This window comes from Dipteris shenzhenensis, chromosome 22 (genome assembly GCF_047967505.1).
Source record: "Dipteris shenzhenensis isolate YYH24624 ecotype China chromosome 22, Dip_SZ_1.0, whole genome shotgun sequence".
NCBI lineage: Eukaryota > Viridiplantae > Streptophyta > Polypodiopsida > Gleicheniales > Dipteridaceae > Dipteris > Dipteris shenzhenensis.
The window spans coordinates 2,389,757-2,412,507 of NC_141617.1; the positions used below are offsets into that span (position 1 = coordinate 2,389,757).

At 46.1% G+C, this 22,751-nt stretch overlaps 1 protein-coding gene across 2 annotated transcripts in view; it reads left to right on the forward strand.

Moving 5' to 3' along the window:
* Positions 1-22,751, forward strand: part of LOC147887616 (alpha,alpha-trehalose-phosphate synthase [UDP-forming] 1-like) — a 266,990-nt gene that overhangs the window by 152,766 nt on the left and 91,473 nt on the right. For both annotated transcript variants that reach the window (XM_087393097.1, XM_087393098.1), the window contains exon 7: positions 13,175-13,263. In XM_087393097.1, the coding sequence (XP_087249223.1) occupies positions 13,175-13,263 (89 nt within the window). The remainder of the gene's footprint in view (positions 1-13,174; positions 13,264-22,751) is intronic.

A 22,751-nucleotide genomic window follows, 5' to 3' on the forward strand; every position in this document is an offset into this window, starting at 1 on the left:
ATGTGCGCTTCATGTAATTCCACTTTCTCCTCGATAATGTGAAAATCCACTTCAATGTGCTTTTGCCTGCCATGAAACACATGATTTTTTGACCGTTAGACATGCATCTACATCTTCTACAATCTCCAAAGACAGCCATAGCATCAGTCTGTGGCATCTGTGGCCTCAACCATGTGGCTTCACTCACTACCATAGGAGCTGCTTTATGTTCAGTTTCAGTATATATGCCACAGCCTGTTGCTTTTTATTTCTTTGGGTAACCGCCAAGGCAAAACATGTATCTAGTTGTAGATTTTTAATCTGGTGAGCCTGCCTTCTCTCTCTGTAAAGTCATGCAACTCCATTTCATCGCACTTTGAGTATACTATGCTCAAAAGCTTCAAGCATCATTTTTCTGTCGTCCAATGAAGCTCCTAGGCTATAAGTGGTACACGGCTTGGCCAGAAACTCTTTATCTCCTTCCAAGATCCTCCCTCCTGCTGCTCAGCTTCACTCCCACCATACAATCCCGCATTCTCTCCGAACTTCCTTGCTCTCCTTTTTCTCTGCTTTCTCTGGCCTTGGCTGTTGCTCTTCCTTAAAAGCCCATCGTAGCCTCTTTGTTGTTCACCCGTCCCTGGTCGTCCTTCTCTTCCCACTCGTCACCCATCTCAGCCCCTCTCTTACTTCCCTGACCCCTCTTTGTCCTTCTACCTCCCCTCTATGTCCCCTCTATCTTGTTTGTTGCTTCTCCTCCTGGCCTGCCCACATCCTCTGCCCTAGTTTCTGCCCCTTTGGAGCCTTCTTTTCGCCCCCTCTCCCCCTTCCCCTCGATCTCCATCCTTGCAGTTCACCCTCCCCTGGGATCCCATGCCTCGTGCATCTTTCCCTCTTCTCTTCCCCTTTTGTTATCCTCTTCTCTATTGGTTGAGAATTCAATACAAGAGCTCTAAAACAGAGCTATGGCAGTTCACATAGTTGGCCTCACTCTTGCATGCAACATATGATGATACTCCGACATATAATTGCAGAAGTTCACCTCATAATTATCTTGGTTTCTGATAGTAAAGAACGAGAGCCTCTTTCAATCTGAGTTAGGCATTTTAGTGAGTGGTTCTAGGTGGGGCTCTCATTTTAGGGCAATCACATTAAAAAATTGATTGTCTAGGCATCTTCATGTTGCACTTCACATGTGTGGAGACCATTAGGATACTTCTTAGCAAAGCCCTTTTTATCTAGGAGCACACACGTCTTTGTCATCCCATGATACTGTGAAGGGGGAAGAGTAGAGGAAGGGAGCAAGAGAGTGAGAGTGAGAGAAAGAGACACACTAGTGCGGGTGTGAAGTGATAGTGAGCCACACCACAAACTCACTTATGTTTTATTAGGATTAGGTTTACCCTATGACTGTCTTAAGACAGTCATAGGTGTCCTATCTTTAATTCTTTAATTAAGGGTAGGCAATGTGCCTTTACCCCCAACAACCTCCCACCTAAAGGCCAATGTGCCTAAAGGGGAGAAAAGAATAAAAATTACAGCAATATACAGTTACTGTATACAAGACCATAAAGTAAGAATGGTCTCATCCTAATCCCATGATGTGGCGGCAATGTGCAAACCGCTCTGTAGGCAAGCTCTTAGTGAGCAAATCTGCAGGATTGTCATCAGTATGTACTTTCACAAGCTCAAGACGCTTGTCTTCCAGTACCTCCCTGATGAAATGATATTTCACTTCTATGTGCTTGGTCTTCTGATGAAAGACCGGATTCTTTGCCAACATGATAGCACTCTGACTATCACAATGCAAAACTGGCATGTCACCTGTAATGCCCAAATCTCCCACCAGCCGAGTAAGCCATATTGCTTCCTTGCAAGCCTCAGTGGCTGCAACATATTCAGCTTCTGTGGTTGACAGTGCAACGTATTTCTGCAACCGAGACACCCATGATATAGCACCTCCTGCAAATGTGAAAATATAACCGGTAGTAGACTTCCGGTTATCTGCATTCCCTGCATAGTCTGAATCTGTAAAACCATGCACCAATGCATCCTGCCTACCATAGCATATGCACAAGTCTTTGGTACCTTTGAGATACCTCAAGACACCTTTCACTGCTTCCCAATGCCGCTTGCCTGGATTTGCCATATACCTGCTGATGACTCCCACCGCAAAAGCAATATCCGGACGAGTAGCAACCATGGCATACATCAAAGATCCAACTGCAGATGCATACGGAACCTTGGCCATTTCAGCCTTATCATCATCTGATCTGGGGCTGTCCTTACTGCTGAGTTTTAAATGTGGAGGCAACGGGGTACTAATGGACTTCCCCCCCTCCATTTTAAACCTCTGCAGTACTTTGTCAATGTACTCTTTCTGTGACAGAAACAAAAGTCCCTTGGACCTGTCACGAGTAATACGCATGCCAAGAATATGATTTGCATCACCCAAGTCTTTCATGTCAAAAGACTTATGCAGTTGTTTCTTCAAAGCACTAATCTCATGCTGAGATTTACTGGCAATAAGCATGTCATCCACATATACAATGAGTAGCATCAAACTGCCATCCTTTGCCCGTTTGGTGTATAAGCAATGATCGGTCTCACACCGATGATACCCTTGGGACTGCATGAAGGCATCAAACTTTTTGTACCATTCCCTTGGCGCCTGCTTGAGTCCATACAAGCTCCTCTTGAGCTTACACACAAGCTGTTCTTTCCCTTTAACAGCATATCCCTCTGGCTGACTCATATAGATCTCATCATGAAGATCTCCGTGAAGAAAAGCTGTCTTCACATCCATCTGACATAAATCCATGTCATCATGAGCAACAAGAGCTAACACTGCTCTCAAAGTAGTCATCTTGACTACAGGTGAAAAGATCTCATCAAAGTCAATGCCCTTCTCCTGCTTAAATCCCTTGGCAACCAATCTGGCCTTATACCGAGGTAAAGCATTTGAATCCACTTTGACTTTGTAAACCCACTTGCATGGCAAAACCTTTCTGCCTGCAGGTAACTGCACCAAGTCCCATGTATCATTCTGAAGTAGGGAGTCCATTTCAGACTGCATGGCTTTCTCCCACTTCTTTTTCTCTGTTCTTCCCATAGCTTCCTTGAAGCTGGAAGGCTCACCACAATCTGTCAGCATGATAAAATCAGCCACATTATTGGCACCTGGAACAAACCTGGCAGGAGGCCGTTGTGCACGGGTGCTCCTCCTCACAAAATGTTCCGGATTAGGCTGCTGTCCAGCCTGTTCTTCATGCATGACGGGTGGCTGTACTACCATATCTGGCTGTTCTACAGCCCCATCTGTTGGCACATCCAGTGGTGCATCATTGGCAAAATTATCTGGCTGATCTTCAGCCTGTATACCCTCTTGAACAGGGTGATCTGCAGCAGGCTGCTGCTGCATATAAATGGGCATTCTTTGCTGTCCAACATCATCATAAATAACCCTCCTGTATTCTACAGGTTGCACGGGTTCCTTGTGTACACTATCTTCTGTAAAGATGACATCATTGCTGCGTATAATCTTCCGTTTAACGGGATCCCATAACCTGTACCCCATTTCACCTTCGTCACCATAACCCATAAAGATGCATCTGATAGACTTTGGATCCAGTTTGGTGCGTAGATCTTTGCGTACATGAGCAAAGCACTCGCAGCCAAATACACGTAAGTGCTTGTATGAGGGAGGCTTGCCAGACCACACCTCCTCTGGCACTTTCAACTCCAAGGCCTTATTTGGTGACCTGTTAATAATGTGAACTGCTGTTTGCACGGCTTCTGCCCAAAAGCCATGGGGTAATGCAGCATAAGACAACATACATCGAACCTTCTCCTGAATAGTTCGATTCATCCGCTCACTTGCACCATTCTGAGATGCATTATGAGGGGCTGTGAGTTCCTGTTTGATGCCCTTAGCTTGGCAAAACTGCACAAAAGCATGTGACACATACTCACCCCCATTATCGGATCTGAGGCATTTCAGCCTACGACCTGTCCGATTCTCAACCTGAGCGACAAACCTCTTGAAAGCATCTAAGGCATCTCCCTTATGCTTCAAGAAATAGACCCACACCTTACGTGTGGCATCATCAATGAAAGTGATAAAATATTTTGCACCCCCTAGTGATAACTGTGGCATCTCACACAAATCAGTGTGCACTAGATCAAGTGGTGCTCTATTCTGGGGAGATCTCCTCTTATGAGGAGTCACAGAATGCTTGCCAAAAATGCAATGATCACAAGTAGGCAAATCTGAAAAAGAGAGAGACGGCAGATAACCCAAACGTGACAGTTCTTGCATTCCTTTAACAGACATGTGTCCCAACCGGCTATGCCACAATGAAACCTTTGGCAGCTCGGTTATGGCAACAACATGATTACCCACACTGGAAACATAAAGAGGGTACAAGGTATCACTCTTAAAACCCTCAGCCACTACTGTCTGGCCATCAGTAATCACCCATTTGGAATCCCCAAATGTGGTGTGGTAACCACTGTCATCTAATAAGCCAGTGCTAATCAGATTTTTCTTGATTTGCGGCACATGGCGAACACCATCAAGCATAAATGACTGTCCATCAGGAAATACTATCTGTATACTGCCAATCCCTGCAATCTGACATGCATAGTTGTTCCCAAGATGAACAACTCCATGAGTACCTGTGTAGGAAGTAAACCACTCCCTATGAGGTGTAACATGAAAAGAGGCACCTGAATCCAAGAGCCAGGTGTGCATGTCATGGCCATCAATAACCAAAGCATGTGCTATTACAGCAGAAGAGCATAAAACATCCTGTATGTCACTGTCACTGTCCTCTGCTGCAACATTCACTGCATCCAAGTCATCTGCCTTGGCCTTGCCTTTACCTTTGCTTGCATTTCCTGCATCCTTTGTTTCAGCCTTCTTGGCTTTCTGATCCCGTATGAACTTGAAGCACTTCGACTTCACATGTCCCTTCTTGCCACAATAAAAGCATTCAATGTCCTTTTTGCCACGGGACTGACTACGGGATTTGGACTTACTAGCAGATCTCCCTTTCTGCTGAGTCCTGCCTCTGTCCTGTACCTGCAAAGCACTTGAAGACTTGCTGCCCGCATTATTCTTCCTGCTCATCTCCTCCATAAGGAGAGAGCTCTCTACATCAGCATAAATAAGAGTGGCATTTGAGTTTGACAGGGTGGTCTTGAAAGTGTCCCAACTCTCAGGGAGGGTACACAGCAAGAAAGTAGCCTTGAACTCCTCATCAAGGTTCAACCCCTGTGCAATCAGCTGTGTAAAGATAGCATTGAACTCACTCAAGTGTGAGGTCATAGCTGTACCTTCCTTCATGCGAAGATCAACCAGCTTCTTCAGCCAATAAACCTTACTGGCTGAGCTCTTTTGGGCATATAATTCTTCTAGTCTTTGCCATAGACCATAAGAGGTCTTTTCAGCCTGTACATTGAACACAAGAGTGTCTGAAATAGTGAGCATGATAGCTGCCCTCGCGGACAAATCAAGCTCTTCCCAGTCATCAGCTGCCATATCAGATGGCTTGACACCCTTTACCCTTATGGGCTTAGCAATCTTCTTTAACAGAAGTACATTCAAGCACTGTTCTGCCCATAATGCATAGTTATGTGCTCCTTCCAGTTTCTTTATGTTCAGAATTGAAGAATCACCTCCTCCTGATGCCATATCAGATGAGGAAAGTACCTGACTCCCTGGAAGTAAAAAGACTGAATAAAAGTTCTGATTTCTCAGAAAAGCCTGCTCTATTCAAGAGCCAGAAGCACTCTCAATGGTGCTGTTTTTACTGTCAGTAAAATCTGCAGCAAAACAGTAAATGTCCCTGCAAATACTGTACCTTCTGACAAACTGTTCTGAGCTCAAAAAGGCATAAAAACAGTGATTTCAGACTGCTGTTGCTGCTCAACGAGTGCTTAACAGTGCACAATCATCTGACAAAACCACCAACACTGCTGTAAACACTGCTGTACTGACTGTACTGATCACTTCTCCCACCTCAGATGAGGTATGGCACTGAGTTAAATTGCAGAAACCACTTGACAAACACCCCAAAAACAGTAAATGACCCTTCAGCTTGTCACAAAACCTGCAACAGTAAATGGGATAAATCCCGAGCAATCACCCTTAGACCAAGGGGAGAAAATGCATCTGAAGATCTCTGTCGGTAACCCAAGTGCTATCAAACAAAGTCTGGGCAAAAGCCCCTTGATCTGACACCTGAATCAAGTGGAGAACACCTCAACACTGAGGTAGCATGCAATATGAAATCTCTCTGACACTTGTACCTGACAATGTGCAATGCATAGACTGCCCCTGTGTACTCAGTAACAACACAAATCACAACGTACAGACACCAAGAAGAAAATCTTTTGAGCACTGTCAATGATGGGCAGTTAGGGACCGAGTAAACTCGATGCGCCCTGACCAAGCGTGGCTCAACTGAGATTTTCAAAGTGCGTACAAAGAATGTGACCTGCAACAAATGTCACCAGATGCACTGCGGAAATAAAGCAAATGTGTGCTCCCTGGCTACACACTGCCTCAAGGCATATACTGCAAACACATCCAGGCAAAAGCCCTTTGATAAGATCACCCAAAACTGAGAATTGCACTCAGTAAATGCATAGAAGCTCCTGCTGTACTTCTGTCCTCGCAGCAGCACGCTTCCCCCCAAAAAAAAAACGAGTTGAGACTTTGCAGCAAAACAACCAAGTCCTGCTGTTTCTGTACCCTGCTGTTTCGACGCCAACCCAGTGTACCTGCAGATGGACTGTCGTCCGTACCCTGCTGTGAAGGACTGTCGTCCGTACCGTTGTACGGCTGTCGTCCGTACCGTTGCTCTGATACCAGTTGTGAAGGGGGAAGAGTAGAGGAAGGGAGCAAGAGAGTGAGAGTGAGAGAAAGAGACACACTAGTGCGGGTGTGAAGTGATAGTGAGCCACACCACAAACTCACTTATGTTTTATTAGGATTAGGTTTACCCTATGACTGTCTTAAGACAGTCATAGGTGTCCTATCTTTAATTCTTTAATTAAGGGTAGGCAATGTGCCTTTACCCCCAACAGATACCACGGCTTAACACTTGAGGATGTGGAAACAATGCACGTCATTCCTAGTTTCCTCACGGCTTTTTTTTTCCAAGTTTTCCTCTAGCAAACCGAGATATTCTTAGTTGGATTGGCATGCTCTTGGAGACCCCTCTTTTGGCTGCCTTGGTTCTTATGAAGGATACGGTTTGGCAGCTCTGAGTGGTTTTCAACCATGGCGACAGTCCAGACAGTAGGAGATGATAGTGCCATAAAGGGTACAGACAAATTGAGCAGAACGACATGTCACCGATTTTTATGCATTTAAGTCGGCCCGAGGATACAATGGAGTAGAGGAGGAGGAGATAGCTGTTATGAGAGTAGAAAGAAAGAAAGTCATATTAATGTCCGCAGGAGGCTTGACGGGCCTATGGCACAAAATGCAAAATGTCAAAATGACTTACAACATCTCGATAAACGAGAGAGTTGAGGAGTGCACATGGCATCTCAGCTGGAGGCTATTACAGCCAGCACACATCTAAGTTCTAGTCCTAACATAAAATGGCCTTCGTTGATTAGTGTAAGACTGAGGGTCTTTGCCATCTCTGTAAACTGCCCTACTTTCCAGCTTTGTGTGCATCCTTCACTTTAATAAGTTCGATATTCATTTGTTTGAGCTGAGTTGGAGTGAGCTCCTCAGATATCCAAACCCGTGTACCCTTAACCTTGTTTGTCAAGCAAAAAATCTTTTACTCTTCCAGCTCTCTCATTGAAATAAACTTGTAGCTGTTTTCCTTGTTTAGTGATACAACTAATGTCATTTGCATCCCATTTAGCTTGTGGTATCTCCTTCTTTAGGCATGCAATTCTCTCCTCTTGACTGTATCCTTCATCGTCATCAAAGCAGCCAAGGCAATCTTCTGCTAGCCCCTCAATGCGTAGTGTTTTGTTATCATGTACTCTACTTTCGTGCCCTTTGACATCATCAGACACCTCTCAGAGCAGGATCACAGAGTTCTTCCCATCGAGTGACATTGATCGTCCAGTCTCTAGCCGCAGACGTGACAGAGACCCCGACCCGACGACCGTAGCATGACACACGAGACATCGAGGGGACACACAAATCACTTTGGGGGACCTCCCGTCATTGTTTAGACCTGGGATATGTCCCACGGGGTCATGGTGGCTTTGGTCTTGCGTCGAGCCTCGTCCAGGAGACCGAGACGCACGGCACCCCACTTTACTGTTTTTTCTGACAACCTATGTCAAAACTCCACAGGCACGTGGCCGTATGCAACACATCCAAAGACACGAAAATGATCCACTGAAGGCTTTCTCCCATGCCAAGCCTCGTAGGCAGTGATTGTCTTCAAAGTGTTAGTGGGAGCCCGATTCAAAACATAATTTGCACACATGAGCCCTCCGAGCCAGAATGTGTGAGGCAACTTCTTGCTAGTGAGCATGCATCTATCCATCTCCATGAGAGCTCTATTTTTCGGCTCAGCTTTGCCATTTTGTTGAGGAGTAAGGCTTACTGTAAGCTCATGTATGATGTCAGTGCGAAGTTTCTGCACCTTGAGTCATGTCTCATTTTCAACCTTGGCCACAATGTGTTTGAAATGCATAAACACATCTGATTTTTTCTTCAAGCCATAGACCCGAGTGTAATTTGTGTAGTCGTCTATAAAAGTGACATAATATAGATAAGCACCCAAAGCAGGTGTCCTTATGGGGCCACAGACATCACTATGTATGAGCTGTAATTTCGGGAGAGCTCGTACTGCACCATCCTTTTTAAAGGGAAATCTATGCATCTTATTGAGGATGCATCCTTCATAGACATGAGGAGGAGGTGACTCCAAAGGGGGCAATGCGTCAACCATAGCATGCTTCTGAAGTATCATCAAGTTGCTATAGCTCATGTGTCCATATCTGGCATGCCATAACTCCGGATTCTGCATGGCAGCAGTAGGAGTGTTTACTGCAAGTGCAAGATTTGGATCTTTTCTCATAAACAGCAAGCGGAAAATGACCCTAATACAAAGTGCTAGACAACATCAAAGCATAATCATTTTCTTTGTCTCGGACTACACACTTAGCATCATCAAAGATGAGCTGAAATTCTCCTCGATTGAGCGAGGACACCGAAAGTAAATTGTTCTTGATGCCAGGCACATAAAGAACATCATAAATTCTGTAAATCTGTGCCATCCATGGAGGTAAGTATAATGTCACTCACTCCACACACTGAATAAGAAGAATTGTTTGCACAAGTCACCCTCTTTCCAGAGGGTGGTGCATGAAAGTGATGTGCTTGGATGCATCACTATTAAAATACCATGCGTTCAATGTCTTATTGACACTGAAAGTGTATGCATCGTTCGAAGGGTCATAGCTGCAAGTCAGGAAAGCATAAGAGTCATCCTCAAGAGTGGCTGTAGTATCTGGACTAGCCACTTGAAAATCTGAAATGCACTGAGGGAGTGCAGGGAGGATCTTGCAGATTGAGGCAGCCCTTCCAACGGATTGGGTAGACACAGATGATATGCCTCTCACTTGCTCCACTTGGGCAGGTGCTTTTACGAGAGGGGGTGTTCATTTTCAGGTTTTGGCCTTTCGAGATGCACTTGGGGATGCCTTGGTTTTTGATGTGCATGATGGTGGGAGATTGTTCAGGTCCGCAGAGGATATCTTGTTTGAGTCTGCCTTTCAGCCTATCAGGGTTGTAGGTCTTTTGGTGCAAGGATCAGATTCAGAGTGCTTCCTTGACCCAGACCCCCGGCTTCTGTCCACTGGATCTTGGAGACTTTGGCTCTATGGGGGAGTTCTTATTAGGTATTTGCAGTGGGACCCTGGAGAGTGGGAGTGGATTGACGCAGGGCATCAAGAGAAGAGCATCCCCTTCTTTCGCTACACGGTTAGTAATGCCAGGAGATTCCAGCTGAGTAGTAGAGGTTGGAGACCTTCCAGAGTTCCTCATTGGGAGGCATTTGATATCACTGCTGATTTTCAGAGATGCTTTTGGAGGAGACTTTGGAAATCCCACAGGAATAGAAAATTCACTCTTTTCTTTTGGCTTTCTATCCATGGTGGGATTGCAGTGAATCTTTGGAGATCCAGATTCGGAGCTGACCCTACTTGCCCTCGTTGCCTCTCTGCTTTGGAGACGATTCATCATTGCTTATGGGATTGCAGACAGGCGAGGATGATTTGGATGGGGGTAGCCAGGATTTTCAGTCACTTTGTGCACTCCCCATTCTGTATGACATGGGGCTCAGTGGCTTGGCTTTCTCTTACTGGGCCTCAGGTCTTTTATTAGAGAGATGACTCTTCTCGGGCCATTTCGATTCGACGTCATCAGGTTGAGACGTGTTCTTTGGATGTGGTACCATACCTTCCTTTTGCAACTGTATATGCCTCTGTGGATACCTCTTGGGAGATACTAGCGAGCATAGCAGCCTGGCATATCTGGAGAGCCAGATGCACAGAGGCATTGGAGGGAACTCAGGTTCATCCCTCGCACACATTGACCTAGTATCCGGACATACATCATACATACTTTGATTGCCGTATGGACGAGTATGCAGGGAGACTCCCGTGCAGCCTTAGCTAGGAGGGCTTCTTTCTTCAGGGAATGGAAGGATTCTCCTTTCTGCTCTGAGACTCTTACAGGGTTGAGGTGGCACTTTCAGCCTCAGCCTTGGTTGTTTTCCACCTCATTTTGAGGGGTTTTTTTAATCCTCATGGTTTCATGATGTATTCCACTTTGAGCTTGCTCTCTACATCTCTCTCTTCAGCACTGTATATATTTACTTCTGCACATCCTCTCGCTCTCTCTCTCTCTCTCTCTCTCTCTCTCTCTCTCCATCGCTCCCCCGTCGCTCCCCCCCATCCCCTGTCGCTCCCCCCCGTCCCCCGTCGCTCGTCCGTCGCTCCCTCCGTCCGTCACTCCCCCCGTCCGTCCCCCGTCGCTCCCCTCGGTCGCTCCCCTCGTCGCTCAGCCTCCGTCGCTCTCCCCGTCGCTCAGTCCCGTCACTCCCCTCGTCGCTGAGCTAGTCGTTGCCCATCCCGCCGCTCTTCACTTCCCCACTTCCTCCCTACTTGATAGTGTGTGGGCTGCTGGGCGCGACACTTGTCGGGCCGCTGGACGTGACACTTGTGGGGTCGGCTAGACTCCCGATTCTACGGGATCCACCCTTGAGGCCTCTTCTTCAACCTCCTTTGCTATTGCTTTGCCTTTATCCATAAAGTCCTAGATCTAATTACCTGTCTGGATTGGTTGAGCTTTAAAAAAAGAAAACCTCACTTGAAATTGTATTTACAACTGGAAATGTCACTAATGTAAACCCACAAACTTTTTGCTGCAATGGTGTGGCCTATAAAACCGCAGAATCTCAACTTGAACTGTGAACAGATCTTTTAACTTGAACTACTTGATTTCTAAAAAACATAAATGAAGCTTCAAATAGAACTAAATTTAGAAAAGTATAGAAAGCCCCCTGGTCTGTTTTTTATTCTTGTGAGCAGCTTTCCCCTAATCTTGAGGATTGAATAGTCTTGTCACAGATTATCTATCCAACCACTGTCCGAGAGAGCTTCATGAATAATAGTGCACTAATAACCTGATTCTGACGGATGCAAATTGGTATTATCCCAAGGACTGGTTCTGAAATTACTTAAACCTCACCCATTTTTTTAAACCCATGGCAAAATCTGACTGTGAGGAAAAAACCAAGTCCTACACGGATACCCTCATGCATGCCCATCTTGAACGTTGTCACAACCTTGCTAAACTCAACCAGTCCCAAAATCAACTTTCACACAACAAATGCCCAAGTATCTCATGGTATGGGCTTAGCGTGCTTGCTTGTCACCAGCACGACTCCCAACTCATAATCTTCCCTGCTGTCATGATGCTTTGTCAAAGCTTGGGTGCGATTGTGTGACACAAACGAGCTGCATCACTGGTCACAACATAAGACAAGCTTCATAAAAGGCTTAGGCGGCTATGAACGTTCACGAAGACGGCGTTGCTGCTGTGCTTCCAGATGCGGTACTTTTGCTATGTTTCCAGCATCTTATCTCTAATTACTCTCATGCCAAGCCAACCATCCACGCATTCCCAAGCCTCTGGTTGGTGACTAAGGATCACCAAAACGTCAAATCAAAATGACCTGCAATGAACACAACACAACCCCTAGAGAAGCCTTCGCTACTGACATCGTGAATTAACCAGTTAACGTCTTAAATTCCAGCGACCAACTCAACACCAATAGCGATCACCAAACAACCTCTGCTCTGATACCAAATGAAATGTACAACTACCAATCACGGGTGATAGGCCACACGACTTCTTTTCATGCAAAAAGGGCTATGGTGCATAGTCTCTGGCGCAGAGAAGAAGCCAAAAGAAGTTTCATTTCAGCAAGCCTTTGTAGAGCCCTCATCCCCTAGACGAATATGATGCTATGTGTAATCATCTGGAAGCGCCAAGCATGCACCCATTTTACCCCTCTTGGGATAAACATTAATTCCATTTGCCCCTAGGCAATTGACACATTTAGGTGCACCTATGTCCTCGACCTTAGATTCGTCTAGTCTATGCCATGTCATCCTGACTGAAGACCTTGACATCGATTCCTTTAACCTATATTTAAAGCACAATAAAATATAATACAAAGGTTGGTCCTCTAAAGGAAAATGTCCACCGATCCTTCCGAGGTCATGGAGATCAGGCAATGTGGCAACTATTGAACATGAGATTAGAGCTTGGTTATATCGCTCATTGGCATTTGTTTGCCCTATATCAAAATGGCACCCCTGCTGGTAGGAAGTAATTGTGAATGATTTCCATTCAGTATTCATCTCTCCAACTATAATAAAAATTGACTTACGGTAGTTTGGCTGACGAAGTTTCTTGGTTTTTTAACATACCATTCTGGCACACCTTTGCAACAACCGTTTCATAAAAGCAAGTTTTTGGTGCAGATTTAAAGCTGCTGAATGTGAGCGTTCTAAAGAATGAATCTAGGTTATGATGTAGTGTCTCAGGGTAGCTTTTCTTTTATTTATTTCTGGCTAGCATATATCCTGGGTTTACTGTTCAGAATGCATTTTGTTTTCTCTTTTCTTTTGTCGCACACAGATCAACGTCTGACAAGTCAAGTTCATGAGATCGTGGGACGAATTAACGGTCGTTTTGGGACCTTGACAACAGTTCCAATTCATCATCTTGTAAGTGTTGGGTGTGCTTTTTGTTATACCTACCATTCTTGTATGAATGCCCTCTGAATATGTTGTACAGTGCTTCAAATTTACGAAGGTTTGATCCCTGATCTACAAGAGCTTCAACCAAGTCATTCAAGTCATTGCATAATCCTCCTGTATAGGAGAGGGGGCAGAAATTCTAGCCTGATCTTCCCAATTCGGCCCTGCATTTCTGGAGGAGTCCGTTTTTTGTTTCATATATCTGGAACATAAACATTAATATCCAGTGCACAACCAGGGCAAAGCTTCTACCACAGACCAAGGATAGACGTCTGGAAACATTTTTGATTTTTTAAAACTTGTGAAATGTGTTACATTTCCTTGAATGTTGATGCCATCTTTGCGTAGTTGGAACAGTTGCCAACCACAAATACTGCTGAAAGTCCTTTGCTATCCGAAGGCTTCTATTTCAATGCCAAAGTAGATGAATTTGGATTTTCTATAATAAGTGCGTTCTGGCCTTTTTTTAAAACAGTTCGGTGCATCACTTAGAGAGAATAGAAAATTCATTTTGAACATCTGCATATAAAACTGAAAATTAGATTGATTAGTTTGGTAGATATGTGATTAACAGGAAATGTAATAGGAGTGCATCAATTGGACCATCATTCATAATGGATAATTTACTTCACTGAGGAATTTTAGACCCATGGGATGGATGCCTACTTGAAACAAGATGAATCTCATTCATGTGGCCTGCAGAGAGAGAGAAGAAGAAGAATATATTATTGTCCTCTGAAGACCAAAAAATCGGCCTATGGGACCTGAGCAATACAAAATCCTCGTACACAAAGACTCGTCCCTTGGAGGGGAGGGTATTAAGAGAAACTACCTTTATGTCTTAGGTGAGTTCCTGTGTTTGAAAAGCTTATAGACAAACGTTCCTAAAGCTGGGGGTGACCCGCTATGTAGCATATCAGCCAGTCTGTTATGTCCCTCGAGAAGAGAGCTAAACGCTTTCCGGATGTGAGTATAGTAAGGGCATATCATTACCATGTGTTCTTCAGTTTCTGCCATTCCCTGGTCACATAATTGGCATATTCTGCTCTCTTTTGGCATATCTTTCCATCCTCCTATTTCAATCTGCAGCTGGTGTGATCGGGTGCAAAGTGAGGGCAAAGCTCTTCGCTTATGTATTGCCATAGGTGTGCAAATGTACTTCTGCGTGGTTGTTTCTCTTCCTGTATAAGTAGCCCAATATTCGGGGTTAATAAATGTATGGTAGTACTCAAACTTATCTCTGTTTTCAGCTGTTTGCCATTTCCTGTGTAGTGCATTCAGCAGGTCATGATGAAAGGCATCCTCATCTACCTCCTCTGGAGAGTAGTCCAAGTACCTCTCTACCTCCCATTTTTGGAACCATTTTTTTAAATCTAGTGCCCATCCAGATGCCAAAATCTTACCCTTATTCGTCTTTTAGGACTTTTGACTTTCTACCCATGCCCTCTTTGGCAGCCTTTCATTATTCATGCGCTTGACCTTTGTGATGTATCTGAGTACTCTCTTCAAGGCATGCAACTCTATGGGTATGCATCCTGTCTCTAGAAGTAGGAGAGAGTAGGGTGTGGTAGCCTTGATGCCAAGGTGTCTTCTAATGAAAGATTTCTGCATTTTTTCTACATCATTCCATTTTGATGATGGTATACTCCCCCCCCACACCTCTACCCCATAGAGCACTGTTTGTACCACATATGCCCCAAAAATCATGTTTCGTACTTGCCACCTTCTTGTGTTGGTATTGCTGCAGTCATTTTCAAATTGATAATACTTTCCCCATCCTGCATCAGTTCTCCGTTGCACACAGCTGCTCCATTTGTTATTGGCTGGAATTTCAATGCCTAAGTATTTGAATGAGTGCACTGTATCAACAAGTTGACCCATATATGAGATTGAAGGGGGATTACTTGGCTGTATAGTCTTGACTATCATGAGTTTAGTTTTGGAAACATTCACAGCCAGCCCACTTTCCGAATAGAACATGCTGAGGATATCCATCATTTGTTGCATCTTACCCTCACTATTAGTGAAAACAACCACATCATCCGCACAAAGAAGCAAGTGAATCTCAAAATCTGCTAGGTAGAGGCTGCACAACCCTCTTTTACCTGCTTCTGTGTGCATCAGAGAGAGAGAGAGAGAGAGAGAGAGAGAGAGAGAGAGATTACTGTCCGTAGAAAGCCTCATGGGCTTATGGGACAAAGTACCAAGTACAAAACAAAACCCCTACATTATCTGGATAAACCAGAACGAAAGAAAGAAAGTTTATTAAAGTCTTCGGGAGACCGTGAAGGTCTATGAGACTAAAGATAACTGATACAATGAGCATAACGGTGGTGGTCTCAAAACGGGCCAGCCAATCGTTTCTACAAAAAAAGAGGTTATGAAGGACGGTGTGTCTAGTCCTGATACAAAAAAATGTGTCTCTACCTCCAGGCACCAAAAATGGGGCAGAGGGGGGAGATACAATATATATGTGCAGGTGGTGATCGTCACAGACCAATCATAGAGGGGCCGTCAAATGGGAGGCCGGAAAAAACCCTGCGATAGATGATTGGCCTCTGACGTCACGCGGCCTAGTCGAGCTCTGTCGTCGGGGGCGGCGGGTGGCCCTGTGGATGAGGGCAACGGTAACCCCGATGGGGCGGGCAGAGAGCAGAGACGAGATGTCATGGACCCAGATGTGAGAGTTTGTCCGCTGGCGCAGCTGTCGTGGCTCTGGCTCTCGCTCACGTCCGCGTCGTCGGCTAGACTGAGAAGAGGTATCCTGTGACTGGAAGAAATCAGTGATGGTTCGCTGGGTGTCCTCACGCTGTGTGTGCTGTGGTGTCGCCGTGCTCGGAGAGAGATATCTCGGTGGCGAGTCATCTCATGTAAGAAAGCGGCTAGGCATCGCTGATCCGGGAACTGCGGCATGTGTGGGAGGGGGCCGAATCCGTTGCGGAAGAGGCAGTGGTACCGGCCTCGAATGGCATAATAGATAGGACATCTGAAAGCAAAGTGCTCCTTCGACTCGATCTCCTGCAAGGCAAAGTGGGCAAAGGCGGCCCTCTCGTGGGATACCCTCTGCGCATCCGCTCTCGATCCGTAATCGGTGTGATAAAACCCTAAACTGACCGAGGGAGATCCGGAGCGCATGTGGTAGATGAAGTTGTGTGTAACTCGGAGGTGTGCTGAAGCCCTCCTGTGAGATCAGGAGGCAGTGTCGGCGGTATAAGTCGAGCTTCATAGGAAGCTCGGGGTGAAGAAACCATGTCCGCCAGGTGTGGAGCTGGAGCAGATCCGCTCGAATGAGCCGGTTGACCTCCTGGTCAGTGGGGGAGAGGGGAGATGGTGGAGCGTCGAGGCTGTACTGAAAAGGAGGCAACCGGTCTAAGTCGAGGCCCAGTCGGGTGAACCAACTAGAAAGACGACTATACCAGCATCGCTGGTCCCCATCAATGGATAAGGCCATAAAGGAGAATAGGGCTAGCCAAGGTAGGCGGAGGCGACCGTGGGAGGAGGAGCTGAAATCCCTGACTCTATGTAGATAAGTGATAGCGTGGAAAGCCGCATTGAGCTGTAGGGGTGAGGCGCCGAACTCTGCTAGAATGATCTGGTGTGGTACCGATGGTTTGCTGCGGATCATCCGAGCAAACATTAGTATCTGTAGGCGCTCGACTCGAGCCCACTCTGTGTCTGAAAGGTCGGCTCCCCACCACGGGCTACCATACATGCCTGCTGGGCGGACCAAAGAATAAAAAAGGAGAGACTTGGTCCGCGGCTCCTGGAAGTGGGAGTGGTAGCACTGTCGCTCCAGCTTGGCAAGAGCGGCGTAGCCCCGGCTGATCCTGGCCTGCATGGCCGGGCGCATCGTGAAGATCGGGCCTGAGAAGAACGCCCAAGTATGTGTAAGAGTCAACTATCTCAACAGGGTCGCCGGCGAAGAGGAACTGCTCTCGGTGCATAGCGGGTCTGGAAGTGTTGAAGATCATCACCTTGGTTTTCCCAAGGTTGACCTTCAAGTCATGTGTATCACATAAGACCTGAAGTCCATCCAGGTGTCGGTGAAGACCAGTGGCAGAAGAGGATAGTAGTACTACATCGTCTGCATATAGGAGAATCTGGATGACAGCTTCCGCAAGAGAGCAGCCTGCACCTCCGAGTGTCCTAATGGTGGTCTCGAGCTCGTCGATGTAGAGGGGCCAAATAGAGTCGGTGACAAGGGACATCCTTGTTTGACTCCGATAGTGCTCGTGATCTCTGGGGTCCAGCTGGTGCCAATCCTGACCTGGCCCGTCACCCGTTGATAGAGAGCTACCACTGCCCAGATAACCTCCGAGTCGTAGCTTAACTCTTGCAGGTGTCTGACAAGTCGGGCGCGGGGAACGGTGTCGAATTGCGGAAATCCACAAAGCAACAATATACTCTCTGTCTCCTGTGTCTGGCCTCCTCAATGATCCCTCTAAGTGTAAAAATGTGATCGTAGGTTGAGTGATCCGTCCTGAAACCGGCCTGTCCGGATGCTGAAACCGGCCTGTCCAGAGCGGGTCGAGGAGTGCACATGGCAACTCAGCTCGAGCTTATTTTAGCACACATCTAAGTTGTAGTCCTATATCAAAATGGCCTTCATTACATCAGTTTGAGACTGAGGGTCTTTAGATTTAGATTTGAAGTCTTGAATTAATGCTATTCCGTCTCGGTAGACTGCCCATTTTCCAGCTTTTCGTGCATCCTTGACTTCAGTGAGTTCACTATTCCTTTGTTTGAGTTGAGTCGGGGTGAGTCTTTGTACCCTTCAACTTATTTGTCTGTTGGCAAATTCACTGCAAAAACAGCAAATCTGGCAAAAGCCCCAAATTTATTGAGGGCAAATAGGCCAAAAAAAGGGCAAATGTAGAAAGGCCCCAAATTTTGCAAAAAATTTTGCAAATGTGACCCAATGTATGCAAATTTGACTCAATGTCCTGCAAAAGTGACTCAATGTCGTGTAGTCTGATCCAATGTACTGCAAACAACAAGAGATTGCAGACCAAATCCCAAAGCCCCAATGTTCTTGCAGGAATATGCAACCAAAGAAGCTGAAATGAACTGAAAGCCCCAAAAAATACCAATGTCCAGAATGTAACCTTGCACGTGCAACCACCTGTACGGGGACCTTGAAAGATGTACTAGCTGTACGGACAGCTCAAGTACACTGTATAGTAGCTGTACGGATCAAGTACATATCAAGTGCACTGTACGATGTACGGTTGAAGTGCGGAGCTGATATAGGTACAAATGGTACGCTGGTACGAAAATTGTATGGAACAGTACGTTCCCACGTGCATGTACGGCTTGCAGTACGGACAAGTATGCAGGGCAAGTACGGAGTTGTACGCCTGCTCAGGTACGGAGCTGTACTGCGCAAGTAAGATGGCAGGTACGAATCTGTACGAATGCAGGTGCGATATCTATAGGGAAACGTACTGACGAGTATTGCGATGCAGGTTCACCTCTGTACGGCTGCTCATGTACGCTGTACGAAACTCAAATAGGATGTATGGCGCAAGTACGTACGGACTGCACGAGACCTTCCGTACGCTTGTACGGAAGATGTACGGCGTAGTACGGGCCTGTGTGAAAGTCCGTACGGAAGGTGATGCAAGGAGTCCGGGGGCAGGAAGACGAGTCAAAACTAGCTTTGATACCACTGTAGGATCGCTTGAGAGAGAGAGAGAGAGTACAGATAGCAAAACGTAGCACAAGCCTTAGCTGTCACGTTAAACTTGGATTAGATAATCAAAAACAAAGGAGTACAAGGTACAAGTACCTAGACCTAGGACTAAGTGTCCTAGGTGTCACATAGGACTAAGTGTCCTATGTGGCCGAAAAGACATTAACACTTAATTGTCTTTATTTATGCCTACAAGGCACATACCATGGCCTATAGGGCATCACTAGAACCACCGGAGGATGGCCTACAGCCACAAATGATTATCTGCCATGGTAGAATCAATAGCAAAGGCATGTGCATCGGCAAGTGCAGTATCATCATCTGAACATCTGTCATAAGCATCAAGTCTGTAAAGACCGCTAGACAATGTGCCAGTCAAAACCAGGGTAAAGGCATGTGTAACATCATACAATGCACACCTCACACCATAAAAAATAAACTGAAAGCCACATGTAGCAATGGCTGAAATAGAAATGAGTTTATTACGAATGCCTGGAACCTAAAGCACATGCTCTAGAGTGACAATACCACCAGAGACAGAAGTAAGAGCAACTTGCCCAATACCTTTCATGGTATATGATGCTTATTGGCACATGTGACATTGCCCCCATTAGATTAAGCTCCAATGAGCTGAATAACTTCCTACAGGAAGTGATGTGCTTGCTAGCACCACTATTAAAGAACCAGGCATCACGAACATCTGAAACTGCCATACAAGCATCATGAACATCAGGATTATATTGACATGTAACCCAGAAAGCCCAATGGTGGTCTTGTGCGAAATTAGCGGACTCATGTCGATCTTCTGCACTAGAAGAACGAGATATTGCAAGACTAGACTCTTTCTTTTTCTTTTCAGATGCTATGCGCTTCTTGCATTCAGAAATATCACGCCCAGGTTTCTTGCAATAATTACATCTCTTCTTCTTTTTGTTATCCCCTGAAGAAGAGGCACCATGTGAATGATCAACATGGGAATGAGAGGGTTTTCCAGCTGAAACCTTGCCTTTACTTTTTTGTTTGTGATGGGCAGCAAATGCTTGATCAGTAGCCATAGTAGCATTGCAATTCACACGACTGTGCTCCTCCTGAAGAAGAAGAGCAACAAGTTGGTCAAATGAGAAATGATTGGCATCACCCCTTGCAACCAACTTCAATGTAGTAGCAAAGCCTTGATGTGAATCAGGCAACCCATCAAGGGTATTAGAAACCAGCTGAGAATCAGGCATAATTTCATCAATGTTCGCCAATTGCTCTTTCAAATCCTTTACATTAGTGAGATAGGCATCCATATTACCACCCTCATCAAGCTTTAAATATTTCAAATGCATGCGGAGATAGGCAACCCTTGCCTCATTCCGCACCCGATACAAAGATGCAAGCTGATCCCATGCTTGCTTAACTGTCTTGCAAGACCGAAAATGAGGGATAATAACCTGTTTCACTGAAAGAGCAATCAAGGCATGTGCTTTGGCATCACGACCATCCCACTGAATTTGCTCCTGTGAAAGAGGCAAAGCACCTGGAGCAGGAGGTGCAGGAGTCCTGGTTGTAGCGGTAGAACCTGTACCTGAAGACCCATCACTGAAGAAGCAGAGGCTGCAGGTGTAGCACCAGTAATAGTGCGTGTAGGCCTAGCCTCAGAACCTGAAACAATATGCCATAGATTCTTGGCAACCAAAACATGTCCCATCATGTATGACCACATGCGGTACTTGGTGCCATCAAGCTTGTCATCGGCCCCAATCAGCCCAAACAAATCATCTTTGCTACCAGACATGGTGCTGAAATACAAGGCAAATGCACCAATTGGCAAAGCAAATGAGAGAAAGGCAACCTCTTAGAATCAAGTGTCAAAAATCTGCCCAAGCTTCAAAGCTTATGTCTGCAAAAGACTCTGCTGTCCCAAGGTGTACTTGTTGCAAGATAAATCCCCAAGGCAACATGAGGCCTTTCCAAAATGCAAATGAAGCAGAAATTGGAAACAGCCAATGCAACAACAGCTACCCAATGATGTACAGCAGTGACAGGCTCTGAAAGCGAGCGAATGAGGGCTGGAAATGAGAATTACAGCAAAAGAAGTGCTCCCACGAGGAGGAGAGCACGTAGAAATGGAGAGAAAGAGATCCAATGGAGAGAAGCTCGCAGCCCGAGGCAAAGGGATGCCAAACGAGGAGGGAAGGGCTCAAAGAGAAGTCTTCGGATCAATTCAGCAGCTCCAAAATGGCTCCAAACGTCGGCACGCAGCTTGAGGCAGCTCCGAAATGCTGGCACGCAGCTCGAGGCAGCTCCGAAATGCTGAGAAGCCTTCAATATAATTGGCACGCACCCCGAGGCAGCTTCGTTAAGCAGTAAATCCTTGCTGATGCAGTCCATACTGCAATAAATGCACTGACAGGTCGGTACAGTCGTACGGAAATCTCTGACAGTCCGTACAGTTATATGGAATTCTGACAGGCTCGTACAGCGTTGTACGGAATTCTCTGACAGGTCCATACGGCTGTATGGAATTCTCTGACAGGTCCATACAGTTGTACGGGATTCTCTGATAGGTCTGTACAATTAATTATTCTCTGACAGGTATGTAAATGCACCGTTTTCAGCAGAAAAAGCTCCAGAACACTGATTTCCTGTGCCAAAAGTGAAGTTCCTGCAACAGAAATGCTCCAGGAGGTCACAGGTCCTTACATATGTGTAGAAAACCTCAAAAAACTGAGCAAATAAGCAAGAATGAGGTCTCAAAAGGCTGCCAAAGAGCTTGAGAAAGCTGTCAATGGTTGAGGGAATGGATTCTCGACCTGCTCTTGCTTTTTGACTCCTTGGTTCGCCCAGCGGGGATGTACGGCATCCCTTGTTGGGGGCCAGACTCGTCGGATACAGAGTGGGCCCGTGTGGAGCGGCTACAGTTTCTCATGTTATCACGGATGATTTGTGGTAAGCCATCCATTCCTCATCAGATCATTTAGGCTGAGTTTGGGTCACCCCCTTTACACATAGATGCCGCATTTCAGGTCATCATGTACCTGTACCGAGTTAGGGAATATGGGGATTACACCTCGGGACGTAGCAGGCTACCATGGATAGCTCTATCCTCTTCTATGGCACTTGCAGCAAGAGGGGACTAGAGGTGCGGGTATGCACATACAGAGAGATGGTTTGAGCGACTGGGGCTTCACATGGATGGACTACCTCCCTTCTAGTACAGCATGGATGCTCCGTTCTCTCCCCTCCTATCACACGAGGTCAAGTGGGTTATTCGTGAGGATCTACTACAGCTACACACATTTCGGACCTGGTTGGGACTGAGTGAACTCCCAGTGAAGCTTAGCTTTTACAGAGATTACTTCTTACATATCACAGAGGAGGGTTTCATTGACCCACCAGGATACATGCAGATCCACCTACCCCACTCACTAAGGGTCTCTCTTGGGCAGTTCCGGGTCTCTTCACACAGACTTCGCATCGAGAGCGGCAGAGCAGAGCGACTACCCAGGGAGAGGCGCATATGCACACTGTGTGACATGCAGGAGGTTGAGACAGAGGAGCATTTCATCTTTAGGTGTCCTGTTTACTATGAGATTCGAGGGCATTTACACTGCCTCTTCAGGGATAGCTATGGTATTTTGGCCCGTTTCCTCTCCTACCCGGACTAGCGGTGTTTGGCAGGTTTCATTCATGAGGCACTTAGACACCGCGAGAGGATACTCCGAGCACAGAGACAGGAGCAGACTTCTTCCTCGGCTGATCCCTCTCAGAGATCTAT